The sequence below is a fragment of the Oryzias latipes genome, chromosome 6, assembly GCF_002234675.1.
Source record: "Oryzias latipes chromosome 6, ASM223467v1".
Taxonomy (NCBI): domain Eukaryota; kingdom Metazoa; phylum Chordata; class Actinopteri; order Beloniformes; family Adrianichthyidae; genus Oryzias; species Oryzias latipes.
In genome coordinates, this window is record NC_019864.2 from 6,113,974 (window position 1) to 6,132,424 (window position 18,451).

Sequence of the window (18,451 nt, forward strand, 5' to 3'; positions counted from 1 at the left end):
AACACAACAAAATAAAAGAATAAAAGTTTAAGACCATTAAAATAAAATGTTCATCTCAGCTTGTCCTGAGCAGACTTTTTTTTGTCTTGCCATGGATGCAAGTGTCGTAAACCTAACATTCCAAACGAGCCTGCAGTGAATCCTTCAGTTCAGGACATGAAGGTAGTGCGTGTTAGAGGATGCAGAAGACAGGGTTTAGAAGGAGGAAGCTGAATCGCCAGAAAAAGAATGAATAAATGTTTATTCCTACCTTATTTTTTCTGTTTTATTTTATATTATTTATATATAGTATTGATGTACAACATATTTGAATAATATTGTACTGAAACTGACGTTTACAATAAAGTTTTTTTTAATCGTCATTTCCGGGGTTTCACGCGCATGCGTGCTAAACACTGCCAACTTGAAACTAAGCGAGGGAAAACCAAAGTGGACTCGGCGCTAGTAAGTTCGAATGTTTTCCGAAGGTTCCCATTAGCAAATAGAGTTTTGAGTTACTCAGTAATTAGCTCTGTAATGCGTTTCCTTGGTTAGACGGTATTTTTTGAATGTCTCATCGGTCTTCTCCTGCATAACATTCAGAACGCACTGTTTACTTTGTAACTGGCTCAGGTAGCGACCGGAAGATGATCGGGGCACAGCTAAACTATCAGATGAATCATTTTTCAGAACAAAAAGGCCTCTATAGGTGGTTCGTAGGTTTGTGCGGACTGACACGTCCTCCATGAAAAAAACCGAGACCCAGAGAGCCAGGCTAGACCGTTTACTCTTTTAATCATCTAATTATTTTTTTTATTGATATGCTAAATAAAACAAACATACAGAGCAAATAGAACATAGTAGCAGGCTATGCATTTCAAAACATACATTCCAATTAATGACACACATTAAAAGACCGGAAACTTTCACAAGTATTAATAGTTTTTGTTTTGTTTACATGGTTAGAAATGGTACATGAGTAATTCAATTTATTTAATTATTACGGAGGGGGGGGGGGGGGGTTGTGTAGGGGACAATTTTGGTTTGTGAATATGAAATGTACTAATTATAATAAATAGATTATTTGCTAGTTTTATTTTCTAGTGCGAGTTCTCTTCATGGAAGCCAATTACTTCTTTCTCTTTCGGCTTTTCCCATCAGGGGTCGCCACAGCGAATCATCCTTTTCCACCTCACTCTATCATGGACATCTTCTACCCTAACATTAGCCAACTTCATGTCCTCTGTTAAGACATCCATGTATCTCCTCTTTGGCCGTCCTCTTGCCCTCCTGCCAGGCAGCTCCATCTCCAACATCCTTCTACCAATATATCCACTATCCCTCCTCTGAACATGTCCAAACCATCTCAGTCTGGCTTCTCTGACTTTGTCGCTAACACAGGCAACATGAGCCGTCCCTCTGATGTACTCGTTCCTTATCCTGTCTAACCTGGTCACTCCTAAGGAGAACCTCAACATCTTCATCTCTGCTACCTCCATCTCAGCCTCTTGTCTCTGTCTCACTGCTACCGTCTCTAACCCATAGAGCAGAGCTGGTCTCACCACTGTCTTGTACACCTTTCCTTTGAGTCTTGCTGGCACTCTTCTGTCACACAACACTCCTGACACTTTCCTCCACCCGCTCCAACCTGCCTGCACTCGCCTCTTCACCTCTTTTCCACACTCCCCATCACACTGAACTGTTGACCCCAAGTACTTAAACTCCTGCACCTTCTTCACCTCAGCCCCCTGTAACCTAACGCTTCTACCTTGATCCCTCTCGTTCAGACACATGTATTCTGTCTTACTATGACTGACCTTCATGCCTCTTCTTTCCAGAGCAAACCTCCACCTCTCTAGCTGTTCCTCCACCTGCTCTCTACTCTCACTGCAAATTACAATGTCATCCGCAAACATCATTGTCCAGGGAGATTCCAGTCTTATATCATTTAATGAAAGTGCTTTATAAAAACAGAATAAATTTGATTGGTACCCCACCAGGCAAGATCTGGCATGGAGACCCAGGTGGAGGGTGACTGGCAGTGATCTTGTTTTTCTTCCGTTTTCTAATAGTTGTTCTAAATGTTGATCTTTTCTCACTAACATATAATATTTGATGGTTAACCCGTTAAGTCTATTTTCTTTATATGTGTCAGGCTACATCAGTATCATGCCTTTCCATGCTCTGGTGGATGGGGCAAGTCCAGGTGTTCAAGTGCCGCTACACCTGACCAGGATTCCCATCAATCTCATCAGCACCAGCTCAGATTTGGCAAATGCACTAGTTAAGGTTTGTTGTTAGAACTCTCTTTGAAAACATGGTCTAAAGTGTAAATTAAATGTTTATGGACATTAATGAAAAAATAGGTCAATACATTTGGTTTCCCATTACTTTTAAGGGAAACCTCTGTAAAATATCTACTGTTGATTTAAACTGTTATTGTAAACTAGATTTTGTGTTGGACCTATTTCAATGTGACGAATTTTCCCTTAACTCAACCATTAAAGGGGAAAGGAAGCTAAGAACCAAACGTCAACTTCAACAGACTTTTAAAATCTGGTTGATAAATGCAACTAAGTAGAATAAGATAACTGTCACAAAGACTGGTATTTTAAATTTATAATATTAATAATTATAAAATAAGAAAGAAACCTTAGAATCTATCGTATATGCAGTTTTATTAGCAGCATCCTCATAATATTTGAGTTGGTCATTGCATATTATGCAGAGTATGGGAATGACTGACGCAATAAATCCATAGTTTGAGTAGAACTCTTTTCTGTCAAGTGAACATTTCCCTTTCTTAGAAGTGGAAGCTGGAAGGCTTTTCCTCTGTCTCCTTACCCACCGAGCAAAAGATGCCTGTTAGATAACTAATATACATCTATTGTGGATGTCTTCAATGATTTGTGATCTTCACTGGTGTCCATGGATTACATGAAATCTTTCCACCTTTATCCACTTTTGTCATGGTAGGGAGAACACGTCAATGTAAGGGTGGGGTCATCTAAGATAGCACAAAAGTTACAAGAGTTTGGAAAATACCTGCCTGTGAGCAGAGGTGCAAAAAGTGCGTACTCGCCAGGCTACAGAGGGCACCAAACCCAAGTTGTAAAAATTATTTCTAGTCCGTATTTTAATTCAACAGCTAATGCTGGAGCGCGCCATTAATTGTTTTTGTTTGAATCGTGTAGTCATCCGATGACAGCGCGCTAAAGGTGGAAAGGCAAAAGAAAACCCAATCAGGGGCTCAAAACAGAAAAGGCTAGAGGGAGAAGGACAAGGATGTAGATAGAATGAAGAAAAGTTTCTCTAATGGTTGAGAGACAGCAGCTACGTTATAGCCATGTTAAAAACAGGCTAGGAAACATTCAGGCTAAAGCAACTAGTGAAATGCTCACTAGTGTCTTACAGCTGTACTGAGCAGGATTTACAGAATCACTACATTTGATTAGAAAAATAAAAGAGCTTGTTTGTGCTGATTTTGTTTCAGACAGACATGAATCATTTCTTTAACTAGATGTACCAAAACACTAAAAAAGATTTTATCCTATGACTGTAACAGCACTAAATAATGATAAAAACTGCTCCTATTTAAAGAAGAGGGGAGAAGTATGTGTGATGGTGGGTTAGATGGTGTTTTTGTTTCTTTTCATGAGGAATGAAAATTAGAATACACTTAAAAGCTCAAAAAGTTGATTTTGCATGAGACAGTAAAAGGAGAAAAATGATGATGGCATACCAAAACCACAATCCTGGAAATATGCTTGACTTGGCTTTTCCAGCTGTTTTGTTTCAAGTAAATCTGCTGCAGCAGAAAGATCTTATATGACACACTTAATGGAGTTTATTTTATTTTGAAAGGAACTTGCATATTGCTGTTAAAGTAAAATAATTTAAAATTGTTATATATAGAAGAAAAAAAATACTTCAGTTATTGCAAAAAAATTTAAGCCACATTTTGTAAATGAATGGACTAATGGCCACAGAAACAAATACAATGTCTATTTCTGTACAGGAAAGTGGGACTTTGTAGGCTCTTTCAGATAGCAACAGGAAAATTATACAACAGACTGGCGACTTGTTCAGGGTATACTTCACCTGTGCCCAACAGCAGCTGAAGTGGAACCAGCAACCCTGTGACCCCAAAAGGGATCCAACAAATTCTAAAGATGAATGGATAGATTTATTTCATATCTAGTAAATGTTTCAAAAAGTCCCTCATAGACGTCTAGAAATATCTTTCAGAGCAGAAGCTGAGGACTTTAGTGTCTTTCAGAATACCATTGGGAGACATCTGATAGAGGAAGCAAATAGAGTTGACTGAGATGTTCAATAGACATCTACAATAGATGTATACAAGTTATCTAATTATCCTACAAAATTATCCAAAAATCCGACGTGTACAGGTAGGTGTGTAGGAGACATCTATATGCAGAACACTATTGGTAGACCTCTAATATAGTAACAATATAGAGTTATCAGAGATGTCCAGGCGACATCTACAGTAAATGTATATTAGCTATCTAATAGACATCTTGTGCCCAGTAGGAAGAAACTACCCAAATGTCTTGTTTACCACGCGCAAGGCATGACTGGTCCGCTACACGATTAGCTGTAGGAAAGTCGTCTGCTAGATTAGATCAGATTAGATGACTTTATTCATCCCACGATGGGGAAATTCATTTATCTGTGGCAGCAACAATGACATTCATAAATAACATCAAAAAGGACATAAAAAATGACATTCATATTAAATAAATAAATAAATAAATATTAAATAAATGCAACTGCGAAAGTAGATTTGATGCTAGAGATTTAAATGGCGATGTGCTATAAACCTCAATGATTCGATGTCTATCAAATGCATATTGCATATCTAAAGCTGTTAACATTGAAAAAGCTATTCTAGATACAGTGAGGTCAATAAGTATTTGATCACCCTGTGATTTAGCAAGTTCTCCCACTTAGAAAACATAGAGGGGTCTAAAACTTTCCTCATACGTGCATTTCCACAGTGAGAGACAGAATCTGAAGAAACATTCAGAAATCACGTTGTACGATTTTTTTAAAACAATTTATTTGTATATTACTGTGACAAATAAGTATTTGATCACTTGGGTTAAACAACTTTAATATTTGGTACAGAAGCCTTTGTTAACAATTACAGAGGTTCCTGTAGTTCTTCACTAGGTTTCTACACACTGCAGCAGGGATTTTGGCCCACTCCTCCATACAGATCTTCTCTAGATCTGTCAGGGTTTGGGGCTGTCGCCGAGCAACACAGAGTTTAAGCTCCCTCCAAAGATTCTCTATTGGATTTAGGTCTGGAGACTGGCTTGGCCACCCCAGAACCTTGATATGCTTCTTACAGAGCCACTCCTTGGTTTTCTTGGCTCTGTGCTTCGGGTCATTGTCATGCTGAAAGACCCAGCCACGACCCATCTTCAACGCTCTGACAGAGGTAAGGAGGTTTTTGCCCAATATCTCACAATACAGAGCCCCGTTCATCCTCTCCTTAATACAGTGCAGTTGTCCTGTCCCCTGTGCAGAAAAACACCCCCAGAGCATGATGCTTCCACCCCCGTGCTTCACTGTAGGTATGGTGTTCTTGGAATGATGCTCCTCCTTCTTCCTCCTCCAAACACGCCGAATGGAGTTAAGACCAAAAAGTTCTATTTTGGTCTCATCTGACCACAAGGCTTTCTCCCATGACTCCTCTGGATCATCAAGATGGTCATTGGCAAACTTCAGACGGGCCTTGACATGGGCTGACTTCAGCAGGGGAACCTTCCGTGCGATACATGATTTTAACCATGATGTTTTAATGCATTACTTATAGTGACCTTGGAAACGATGGTCCTAGCTCTCTTCAGGTCATTGACCAGCTCCTCCCATGTAGTCCTGGGCTGATTCTTCACCTTCCTTAGCATCATCGAAACCCCACGAGGTGAGATCATGCGAGGGGCCCCAGTCCGAGGGACATTGACAGTCATCATTAGCCTCTTCCAGTTTCTGACAATTGCTCCAACAGTTGTTCTTTTGTCACCAAGCTGCTTGGCAATTGCCCCGTAGCCACTTCCAGCTTTGTGAAGGTCTACAATTTTGTCTCTTGTGTCTTTTGACAGCTCTTTGGTTTTGCCCATGTTGGTAGTTAGACTTCTGACTGATTGTGGGGGGGGGGCACAGGTGCCTTTATGCAAGCTAACCACCTCAAACAGGTGCCACTAATTTAGAATCATGAGCAGAGTGGAGTTGGACTATTTAAAAGCAGAACAGCAGGTCTTTGCTGGTCAGAAATCTATCTGATAATCAAGTGATCAATGGATTTGTCACAGTAATATACAAATAAATTGTTTTAAAAAAATCGTACAACGTGATTTCTGAATGTTTCTTCAGATTCTGTCTCTCACTGTGGAAATGCACATATGATGAAAATTTTAGACCCCTCCATGTTTTCTAAGTGGGAGAACTTGCTAAATCTCAGGGTGATCAAATACTTATTGACCTCACTGTATAATAAATGTGTCTATGCCCAGTGGGTACTGGCTCTGGTCTTTTCCCTAGCTTGTGGGTTGAATTTAGCTGTAATGTAGCACCCGCTTTAAGAAGATGTGTGTCAACATGCGTTGAGAGTTAGTCATAGATGGATGTGGTGGAGAAAAACTTCAATCAGGATCAGATACTTAAAAAAAGAAATAAAAATTATAGTTCGGTTTTTTTCCCTCTGCGACTCAGTTTGAAGTGTCCCACTGAATATCCCTGCTTTGCACAGCTTCATTCAGACCTACATCGGTTTCAGCATGTTGTACTGTTCCTTCATGTTCCAGGGAAAGGTTGTCCGTAAAGGACCTCTAGTCTCAGTTGCACCTAATGACTTCATCCTGAAAGCTGTCATTCAAGGTAACACATAAACACACGTCTTTTAAATCTAAAATTACTTTTCTATATCTTGTGTTTGTGAAAGTAAAACTTTGATATAATATCCTGAAGAAAATCCCTTTTCTTGATTTATATTATGGTCCAGCTTCACTCTATTTGGCTCATAATAGACTGGTGCCGACAGTAATTTAAGAGAATTTTTAGTTAGTGGGTGAAAGTTGACTCATCAGAGCTTTCATTTGTTTTGTTTTTTCCTTCAGACCTTAATCAGCTGAGGCCTGACTCTATTAAATACTATATATAACCAAAATAGGGAGATGTTAATGTTGAGGAGTTCTAATGTTGTTATCTCGTTTGCATTTTACATTTTTAGTTAAATACAGATTGTTAAATATCTCCAACATTATTTTGTGATAAAGTAATGTTGATATTGATCCATAAGAGTGAGATTGGCTGGTTGGTCCGTGTCAAAATGTCTGAAATAAATTGTCTTCCAGGTTGAAAAGCCAATTTTGATCTATTTTTCAGAAGAAGACTCCCAGCCACACATTTCGACCCAGATCCCTGCCATCAACATTGTTGTTTTTGGAGAACTGGCGAGGGATTTCAGTCAGTGTGTCAGCCCTGGGGTTTGTTTACTAAATTGTCAAACATTCGATTTTTTTCTTTTCTTAAGACTTTAATGTCTGTTTTTTCCACACTGAAGACATACTACCAAACTCATGTACAAACTGATGTATTTAATCTTTTACTAAGGGTGTATTTAGACTGGACACATTTGGATCGCTTAAGGTGAACTAAAGTTTCTTTTCCCTGATAATCCGGAACAAATTTTCCGTCTGAACGCACCCAAGCGCACCCTGGAAAACCAACCCAGTGTTTTGCTCTACAATAAGCAAAGAACATGCAGGTGTTGAACATTTGAATTCAGGCATATGCACAGAGTCCAACTTTTTAAAGAAAACATTTATTTAGAAATATTTTCTAAATCCAAAACTAAAAGTAACTTAACACTGGATTGCTGCAGCTCATGCCAGGAAATTATTTCTGATCTGATTTTAGAGCCAGCTCTGGGACGCTAAACTTATTTTCATGTTTGGACCTTATGTTGCTTAAAGTTAAAGGGAATAAAATATATTTAGGAAAAGACAAAAATTCTTACAGCTTGAATTTCTCAACTCAACTGTTGGGGTTCTGTCACACTTTATAGTTCCTCCAAATGATAATTTGAATTCTTGGTTAGCCATTATCAGATAAGCCTTAAACTTGTTTTAACAGAACAGAAGAGAGTTTTTCTCATTTCTTTGTTGTCATTTCACCACAGGGATAAAACGACAGAGAGTCTCTGGTCCCGTTCAACTACACATTCAATTAAATATCAAAATAACCTCATAAAATAAGTAAAGAAGAATCATCTGTGGCTTTTTGTGCATGTTTGGGAAAACAGACACCGCACCCAACCTCATTAAATCATGTAAACATGGAGGATTTCTTACAGGATGTGGTGATGGCCTCTGGCTTCACTGTCAGCAAATCTCCCACAGCTAGTAAGGACAAGCTTCACCACTTTAACCTGCTGCTGTCAGAGAAAGATGCCAATATCTACGTAAGTAGTTTGAAAATTGCATTTGGTGTATTTAAACACATATGGAAGCAAATGAACAGTTTACATCCTAAACTGCCTGACATTTACTGTCAATAGACCATTACTGACTGTTGTACATGTTGATCCCATAATTGTTGACTGTATTGGCCGTTTTACCGGGGTTTCACTGTCAGTACTGGTTGAGACTGAATGTATGTCATGGATTAATGTGTATTGTTCTTTTTTTTCTATTGTTTTGGTAGCTCATCAATTATCTTTCTCATAGATACATATTTTTATGCAATCAATACAGAAAGTACCGTAAATTCAGCGCAACCACCCATATTCACGTGTTTGACTGCTTTTATACATACACAAGCTGCGTCAGAGTACAAGCCGCGCATGTGATAGCCGATATTGTCATCCTGACAGATCACGATCAGCATCCCAGAGTGAGTGCAATTCATTAGCACATTGTGGGTGGTGCCAGTTTTGCCTCTGGGTCACGTATTTGAGTGTATCGACATCTGTCAAACAGCATGGACCTATATTCTGTTCACAAGTCCCTCAGTCATGGTGTTTTTATTTCATTTTTTTTTTTTACTTATTGACAATCTAGGTATCTAACATAAAATTACAAACAGTAACCATATAATCAACATTACATCCCTCAGTTATAATGAGGAAATTTACATCCGCGATTCCACATTTCCCATGAGTCTTAGGGGCTAAAGGCGGGGCCAATGCCCGGCTCCCCATACTGTTGTACGTGTTTAAGAATGAGCAAGTAGCAGCAGTGCATGGAGGGGTGAACGGGAAAAGCTCTCCTTCCGCTTGTGTCGCAGCAGCGTTATGGGAGTAACAGGACTGGTTAGAAAACACAACGGTAAAATAAAGCAGCGGCGACTGAAAAGCGCGCGCCTCAGCGCGATACGCGCGCCTCAGTGCGGCGCGTGCGTCAGAATTCAGAAGCCTCTGCACTCCGCGGACGCCTCTGCGCTCCGCTCTCGCCCCGCGCGCTCCTTGTCTCCCCTTCCTATCTACTCCGACACCTCTGGCCAGGGCGGCTTCAAGGAGGAGCACTTCGTCCCCATTGCGCCGGTGGAAGGAGCAAATCGTTTCTGTGCAAAGCAATCGGACTTAATACTGTACGTTTTGTGTATGAGGGTCGGATGCGTTGTTACGTGTGGGAGCCTTCAGACTGCCATCGGCCCCGCAGCTCAATCAGCAGGAGAAGATGTCTCCAGCTCACACGGAGGCTGTGAGTTTTTCAAAGCAAAATTCCGCTTTTACGGTTTCCTTAGAAACCGTAAATGGAGTGTAAATTCACTCCATGCGCTGTTCTCTCCGTCATGCAGCAAACCGGCTTTTCCAAACCCGTTGGTGACGGTGGACTTTTTTACGCTGCTTTTAACGATTGCTTTTAACTTGAAAGCTTCATCATAATGTAGCGGCGATCATGTGCACGTTGGGTCTAATGGCCCCAAAGGATTCTGGGATGCGGCCGGGCATGCGTGTTTCGTTTTGTTGAACCATGACTGAAGTGTCTAAGACCTGAAGTCAAGTCCATGTTGTTTGGCTGCTTAGAGGTGTGTTGAATAAAAATGCCTCGTGCTTGGTGTTAGATAGAGAATTCAAACTATTCACTGAGTTCGAAAATACGTACATGGCGGCCGCCAATTAAATCCATAAATTAGCCGCGTCACTGAATAAGCCGCAGGGCTGTAAGCGCAGGAAAAAAGTAGCGGCTTGTAATCCGGAAATTACGGTACTTTATATGTGAGGTTTAAAAAATACAAGCACACACATTAAAAAAAGGAAATGAGAACAATAAATCAGAGAGACACAGAGAGAAAAGAAGAGGTTTCATAGATTCTGCTTCTAGGTGATTATATTTTATATTAAATCATAACAAAAACAGCCTGAAAACAGTGTAATGTAAATAATAAAATTGATTGCTTAGTATTGACATGGTCAGTGTTTGTTATTTGGGGCTAATTTTGGCTTAATTTTGGGGTAAGACGTACAAAACTTGTTAACAGGGGGTTTTGTCTCAATCTTTATTAGTAATATAATTTCCAACTTTTACATATTTTAATAAATTTCAAACCAAATAGGAAAACGAGTCATGTTAATAACAATATCCCAAACGTATTGTGAGTGAGGCTAAATAGGTTTGTATATAGGTCAGTGTGTCTGGCTGTATAAGTTGTGCAGTATCTTTGCTATTCCAGCACTTCTTGATTTAAATGTCTGAGGTTTTTCCAGGGATCTGCTGTAGCCACTCCTCCAGTTTAGGAGTTACTTCCTTAAGTTAAGGAAAAATCATTCAGTTAGGGGGACCTTTGGGCAGTGCTTGAAATGGAATATCTTTGTTTTTCAGTGTTTTTGCCAGAATCCATCTATTTATCCCAGATCTGCAGTGGCCAGGAAAGATAGCTGCACGGTTTCTGCTCAGGTAAGATGTAACAATAATATGTCAGGATGTGGCAAATTTCATGCAGTTTTGCTGAACAAGTCCCAGAAACTGCGCCAAAGCAAATGAAGATGTTTTATCTATCTTGCATCAACCAGAGTGTCTTGACCATCTTTTTCAAGCTACAATAACTCATTTCAGAGACCAATAATATTTCAGAAAAACTATGATAGACTGCAGCCTTTCCTTGCAAAAGTTACTCTGAGGTCAGTTTACATTTAGGGTCCTACAACCTGCAACATTAACCCTTGTGCTATCCTAGGCACTTTAACATTGGGAGTTGGGTCATCTAGACCCACAGTGCTCTGAACCTTTTTTCTTCAATGATTTGTCATCTTCACTGGTGTCCATGGATTACATGAAATCTTTCCACCTTTATCCACCTTTGTCATGGTAGGGAGAACACGTCAATGGTCATCTTCACCCCATAGGATAGCACAAGGGTTAAGAGCTTTTAAGACCTGTTTTTCTCTGACCAAAACCCAGGAGGAGCCTTACTTCCCTGTAGAAAAATCACTTTTTTGCCCACACACACAGTGGGGCAAAAAATATTTGGTCGGCCACAAGTTTTGTAAGTTCTCCCACTTAAAAAGGTGAGAGAGGCCTGTAATTTTTATCATAGGTAAACCTCAACTATGAAAGACAGAATGAGAAAAAAATCCAGAAAATCAAATTTTCTGATTTTTAGATAATCTATTTGTAAATCATGGTGGAAAATAAAACTTTATGATTTTTAATGAATTTATGAGTAAATTATTGTGGAAAATAAAGTGTTTGGTCATCTACAAACAAGCAAGATTTCTGTCTCTCACAGACCTGTAACTTCTTCTGGAGAGAATCCTCTGTCCTCCACTGGTTTCCTGTATTAATGGCTCCTGTTTGAACTGGTTATCTATAGAAAGACACCTGTCCACAACCTCAAACAGTCACACTCCAAACTATGGAGACCAAAGAGCTGTCTAAGGACACCAGAAACCAAATTGTTGACCTGCAGCAGGCTGGAAGACTGAATCTGCAACAGATAAGCAGCTTGGTGTCAAGAAATGACGTTGAATGTCTGTGTTGCCCAGAATAGTATATTATATATATAGATAGATTGATCTTCAGTTTTCTCTTTTAAGGGTTGCCACAGCTACTCACCTTCCTTCATATAACCCAGTCTTCTGCATCCTCTACTCTTAACATAATCTACCTTCATGTTTTCCTTCATTGCATCTATAAACTCCCTCTCTGGTCTTCTTCTGGACCTCTTGCCTGGCAGTTCCAGACTCAGCATTCTTCTACCAATAGATTCACTGTCTCTCATCTGGACATGTCTGAACCATCTCAGTCTGACTTTATCTCTAGAACCTCTAACAAGTGCTGTCCCAATTTGCTTACGTGTGTTGTGGGATGAGTGTGTGTGTGTGTGATAAAACCGGTGTGTCTGAGCAAGAGTGGTGCAGGAAGGGAGGGGGGAATGCGTGTGAGTGTGTGCAGCGCATACACGCGCGGTCAGTCATCGTTTTGGAGTTGTCAAGAAAGTTTTTCTAAAAGGACTGGGACTGGTTCTTTGGCTTAACACGCTATGGAGGCTCTGAGGGTCCGAGCAAGGGGGGTGATCCCCGGAGGAAGATCAGCCTTCGGCCATGGAGAGAAGATCTTCCCTGCGTCTTCAAACCACGGTCAGAGAACAAAGCAGGAAAGGTTCAACACGTGTCTGCTTTCACTGTTCTTGGAGCTTTTGCAAAGCCGGCTTCATTCATGAGGAGCCGCACAGCAACGAGACGGACTCTGACGATGATGCAAGGGAACCTGGCGTGTTTAATAGAATTTTAGCCCAGCTGTTCGTTTCAGATACCAAAGACGAGGACTTTGATGGATTCTTGGATGCTGATTGATGACTGAAAAAATGAATCACAACCAACTCAGTTTTGCTCCCACTGCCTTTTTAAACATGCATGTTTTACCGGTATGTGTTAACGTGCCCGCGCCTTAAAACCCGGTGCGCCTTTTGTATGTGTTAAATACAGAAAAAGCACCCATAACCGAAACTGCACCGTATAACCCAGTGCGCCTTATGGTCTCGTGAAAATACCATACAAGAAACATCTCACCTCTGTGCAGCTAATAAGGCTTTTGCCAAAGTATTAATTCTTTCTGACAGGAATGTTCAATTATTTAATTCAGTGAAATGCAAATAAATGTATGAAAATTCTTTAAATTTTGATTTATTGTCTTTGTATCTCACTTTTCAAATGAACCTACAATGAGGATGACAGATTGTCGATTTTTTCTTTTAAGTGCGCAAGCTGTCAAAATCAGCAAGGGATCCAATACTTATCTTCTCCATTGTAGAATAAATAAAATAACAGGCCAATTTCTTCAATTCTTAAATCCAAAAACATGAAAATAAATAACCAGTTAAGGTCACTTAAAAGCCATGTTGTTTTCCACAGATAACCAGTTCAAACAGGTGTCACTAATACAGGTAACAGGTGGAGGACGGAAGAGCGTCTCAAGAATACGGAACAGGTTTGGAGGAGCAGAAGTCTTGCCTTGTCTTACATTAGAACATGTTCTTCAAAATGAAATACTCATCTCCTGGATTCTTTTTTTTTATTATTCAGTTGAAAGTTGAAGTGTATTTATTACGAACATTACAGACCAAACTCATTCTTCATGTGAAACAACAGTGACACACACCCATCCACTGTACATATACAAACCCTTTCCAAAAAAATTAAATATAATGGAAAAGTGTATTCATTTCTATATTTCCATTTAAAATCATTGGGCACCAGGCCACAGGCAAAAGAAATGCACACTCAAACGATTTTTCTGTTTTGTTTATTTTCTGAGACTGAAGGAAGTTTTATTTTGAAAAACTACAGCATTCTGTTCACCACATCTAGCTGTCCTGAGGCATCATGTGACTTGAAGCAGCTGCTCAGACCGCTAAGTTAGGAGCTAACAAGCTAATAAAATCCAAACTATGAAACGTATTTGGAAAATTTATGGAGAAGAGACAGAGAAGAGGAAACCAAATACGAACTTTTGGTGATGGCAAAGTCTCTGTCTTAATCCTGCTAGACCTGAGCGCTGCCTTTGATACTGTTGATCATGGGATCCTTTTGCACAGACTCCAAGACTGGGTTGGCATCTCTGGATCTGCCCTAAGTTGGCTCAAGTCTTATCTAGAAGACAGGAAATATTTTGTTGAAATTGGGAGTTGTGTCTCAGACTACATGGGCTTGAATTGTGGTGTGCCCCAGGGATCGATCCTGGGACCCCTTCTGTTCAACCTCTACATGCTGCCACTAGGGCAGTTAATACGCAGTAATAACATATCTTATCACAACTATGCAGATGATACTCAGATCTATGTGTCACTGACAACAGGTGAATATGGGCCGGTGGATTCTCTCAACCACTGCCTCCAACAGATCAGCGCGTGGATGCAGAACAACTTTCTCCAGCTAAACTCAGACAAGACCGAAGTTATTGTTTTTGGCCCACAGAAACAAAGAGAAATTGTCAGCAGCTACCTTCATTCTCTGTCTCTCAAACCCTCAAATCAAGTCAGAAATCTAGGGGTAATCATGGACTCTGACCTGAACTTTAACAGCCATATCAAGTCAGTAACATCAGCGGCATTTTACCACCTGAAAAACATTGCCAAAATCAAAAACATAATCTCAAAGCGAGACCTGGAGATACTTATCCATGCATTTGTCTCCAGTAGGTTAGACTACTGTAACGGCCTGCTCACCGGCCTCTCCAAACGAGCTGTAAAACAGCTTCAGTACATCCAGAATGCTGCTGCTCGAGTCCTGACCAAAACCAGGAAGTATGATCACATTAGTCCTGTGCTCAGGTCTTTGCACTGGCTCCCTGTACCTCAAAGAATAGACTTCAAAGCAGCTCTGCTTGTGTACAAGTCTCTCCATGGCCGAGCACCAAAGTACATCTCTGACATGTTAGTGCCATATGAACCATCTCGTACTCTGAGGACCTCAGGGACCGGCCTCCTGTTGATTCCCAGAGTCAGAACTAAACAAGGGGAATCAGCGTTTCAATATTCTGTAGCTAAAATCTGGAACAGCCTCCCTGAAGTCGTAAGACAGGCCTCTTCTGTGTTCATGTTCAAATCTAGACTTAAAACATTTCTGTTTAGCCGTGTATATGACTGAAAGGTCCTATCTGCACCTTTCTTTCCTTCCTTTCTTTTTAAATCTTTTTTTTTCTTCCTTTTCTTTTAAAGTAAATTTTACGTTGATTATTTCTATGATGTATTGTGATTTTAATGCATTTTTCTGTTTTGTGAAGCACCTTGAATTACTTTGTGTACGAATTGTGCTATACAAATAAACTTGCCTTGCCTTGCCTTGCCTTTTGACTTCAAAGAAACATGAAGCTGCTGTTTACAGACAAAACCAGGAGTTTTCCTCCAAATATGAATTTATTGAGACTGTTGTTCTGACGGACCATATGCTTCACTGACTGACCCTTGAATGTGTCACACACGCTGAAAATAAAGTTGCAGACACGGTGGATTCACGTTTATTATTATATTTAGAAAATACCAGTTTTATGACAGTTTTCATTCATTTTTTTTCCCTTTATTTATCCATCACACCTCAAAAGTTGGACGTGACTGAAGTTAGCGTTTGGTTGTAGCGTCCACTTTGACGTCTTCATCTTCGGCAAAAAGTCTAAGTTTAAACCAGCTGCAAACATTTTATAGAGAATGAAAATATAATCAAGAATGAAAATATAATCAAAGTTGTTTCTGATTAGTGGAAACTTGAAAAAGGAAGATTTATGAATTTTCCTACGGCAAAGTTGAGTTATCGATCCATCAGTCAATTGTCCTTGAATGTCTTAAGGAACCGCCTCTTACAAAGTTTTGTTCTTCTCAGATTGTAAATAGGACCAAGGCTCCAAGATACACATACACTCCCCTGGGTGACCTGAAAGCTGGATCAGTGGTCAATGTGTATGGTGTAGTAGTGTTCTTCAAACAGCCTTTCAAGTCCCACGGAACAGGTAAGTCAAACCACAGCATCTCTCTAAGACAAGTAATGCATCTGCAGGATGTTTGAATGAGACACAACCACTGGAGGTTTTTCTTTCTTTCTTACATATGGCTCGTCTCTGCCTTCCTCTGAGTCTGTGCTGGTCCATGCTGTCTGCTACCCTGTTTCTCTGTGTACCCTGTCAGTTGGTTTTCTAGTTTCCCTGCTTGACAGCACCTTTTGTTAAATTAAAAAAGCCCCTGTTCTTTTGGAACACCCTGGCTCCCGTCTCTGCATTTGGGTCCTGCCCCCTCGACATAACAATTTTTATCACCAGCAGTTACAGAGCAGGAAACAGAATTGAAGTCGTGGAATTAAACAATTGCATCTTATTTATACGCCCTTTTAAAAAATTTAGTAGTAATTAATCATGGTCTAAAATTGATGATGGAACACAAAAAGTTGTGTATTTGCTGTCCTGTTTGAACAACTTGGTGATCATCATGAAAACAAAATAGGATTAGCAAAAACATGCAATAAAAAGGTAGCAGAGCAAAAATGACTTTGGTGACAGATAGAATGACTGAGTAATAGCTGTTTATTTCTCAATAGAAGTCTACATATTACCAAAAGTATTGGCTCACCCATCCAAATGATCAGAATCAGGTGTCTGGCCACATGTGTACAAAATCAATTTTTGCAAACATTTGTGAAAGAATGGGCCGCTCTCAGGAGCTCAGTGAATTCCAGCGTGTAACTGTCATAGGACGCCCCCTGAACAACAGATCCAGTCGTGAAATATTGCACAGTGGACTGTCATCTCTATCAGAACAAAATGGAAGAGCTTGGGAACAACAGCAACTCAGCCACAAAGTGGTAAACTGACAAAAAGGGGTCAGCGGGCGGTACATTTGGGACTGCATTCTGCTGAGTGTGAAGTTTGATGGCGGAGGAATTATGGTGAGTGATTGTTTTTCAGGACTTAGTTCCAGTGAAAGGAACTTTTGGTAATATAATCATTGCCGATACGGAAGGATTGCCTGAATGTTTGCTTTGTAGCGAGAAGTTGTCGAATAACAAAAAGAGTAATGTGGAAAGACATTTCCAGGGAAGGCATGCTACATTTGCAGCCGAGTATCCAGTTGGGAAAGAGAGAAAAAGTGTGATTGCATTACTTCTGGAGAAATTAGACGAGCGCAAAAATACATTTAAGAAGTGGATTGCATCTCCAAACTCCACTACAGCTACAAGTTTTGTTGCAACTCGGGGGGATAAAAAAGCGTGGAAAACTGTTCAGAGATGGTTACTACTTGAGGGATTCTTTCATCAACATATCAGAACACTTATTTAAAGACTTCAAAAACAAAACCGAGAGACTACAGAAAATCAAAGACATGCCTGTCTCCGCTAAAACAGTGGAGGAGAAGGGCCATTTATATGGCAGGCAACATCACCGATCAGCAAATCCAGGACATTCATTCAGTGCTAGCATACTCAATTGCCTGTGCTGAGTCGTGTGATGCGGTCGATATTGAACAGACTGCACTTTCATGCAGGTATGTGAATTCCAAAGGGCCGCAAGAAGAACAATTAATACCACTGCAAGGCCAAACACGGGGGGAGGACACATGTGAGGCTGCTTGAATGACAATGGAATAAACACCAAGCACCTGATTTCAGTGGCTACAGATGGGGCACCCAGCATGAGAGGATCAGAAAGGGGGTTTGTGACTTTGCAACAGAAAGCGTTGGATTGAAATCTGCCTGCATTCCACTGCATCTTGCATCAAGAGGCACTGCGTGCACAAACATTCCCATCGGAGTGTGTGCAGGTGATGAACCTCGTCATCGAGATGATGAACAAGATAATTGCAAAACCACTGAACCACCGTCACTTCCGTGCATTGCTTGATGAAGTTGAAAGCAAATATTCTGATCTCCTGCTACACAACAAAGTCCGATGGCTGTCCAGGGGTGAGGTTTTGCGTCGCTTTGTCGTCTGTTGAGAACACATGAAAACATTCCTGAAAAGCGAAGACCTTAACTAACCGCAGCTGGAAGATACTGAGTGGCTCGAAAAGCTGCACTTTTTGGTGGATATGACTGTGACAAGCCACCTAAACAAGCTGAATGAAAGTCTGCAGGGGCGCAGAAACACTGCGCTGCAAATGCTTGAAGCTGTTCTGTCATTCAAGCGCAAGCTGACTGTCTTTGCCAGAGATATACAGCGAGGCACGCTCTCCCACTTTCCCTCCCTGACAGAATTCAAAGAAGCCCATCACGATCTCACACTCAACTGGGATTTTTTACAAGGTGCGATTGTTGAAATGCAAACTGCATTTGGAAGCAGATTTTGCAAGTTCCAAAAGAAAAAATTATACTCTCTTCTCCTGTCACGCCCCTGGAGATCGACCCGTCCTCTTTGGGAATGGCTGAGATAGCCGACAAAGATTTATGGGTATCCAAATTCAAACACCTGACAGTCATCTATAGTCATTTCGATAGTAGGCTAATATAGATACATATAGCATG

At 40.4% G+C, this 18,451-nt stretch overlaps 1 protein-coding gene across 4 annotated transcripts in view; it reads left to right on the forward strand.

Annotated features, from left to right (window-relative positions):
* Nucleotides 1–365: 365 nt before the first annotated feature.
* The window catches only part of pot1 (protection of telomeres 1), a 60,458-nt gene continuing 42,372 nt past the window's right edge, over nucleotides 366–18,451 (forward strand). For 3 of the 4 annotated variants that reach the window (XM_023955551.1, XM_023955554.1, XM_023955552.1), the window contains exons 1-7: nucleotides 366–444; nucleotides 2,135–2,268; nucleotides 6,810–6,882; nucleotides 7,390–7,490; nucleotides 8,360–8,467; nucleotides 10,830–10,904; nucleotides 15,824–15,950. In XM_023955551.1, coding sequence (XP_023811319.1) covers nucleotides 2,149–2,268; nucleotides 6,810–6,882; nucleotides 7,390–7,490; nucleotides 8,360–8,467; nucleotides 10,830–10,904; nucleotides 15,824–15,950 — 604 coding nt within the window. In that variant the 5' untranslated portion in view covers nucleotides 366–444; nucleotides 2,135–2,148. The remainder of the gene's footprint in view (nucleotides 445–2,134; nucleotides 2,269–6,809; nucleotides 6,883–7,389; nucleotides 7,491–8,359; nucleotides 8,468–10,829; nucleotides 10,905–15,823; nucleotides 15,951–18,451) is intronic. The other variant, XM_023955553.1, reaches the window with a different exon arrangement.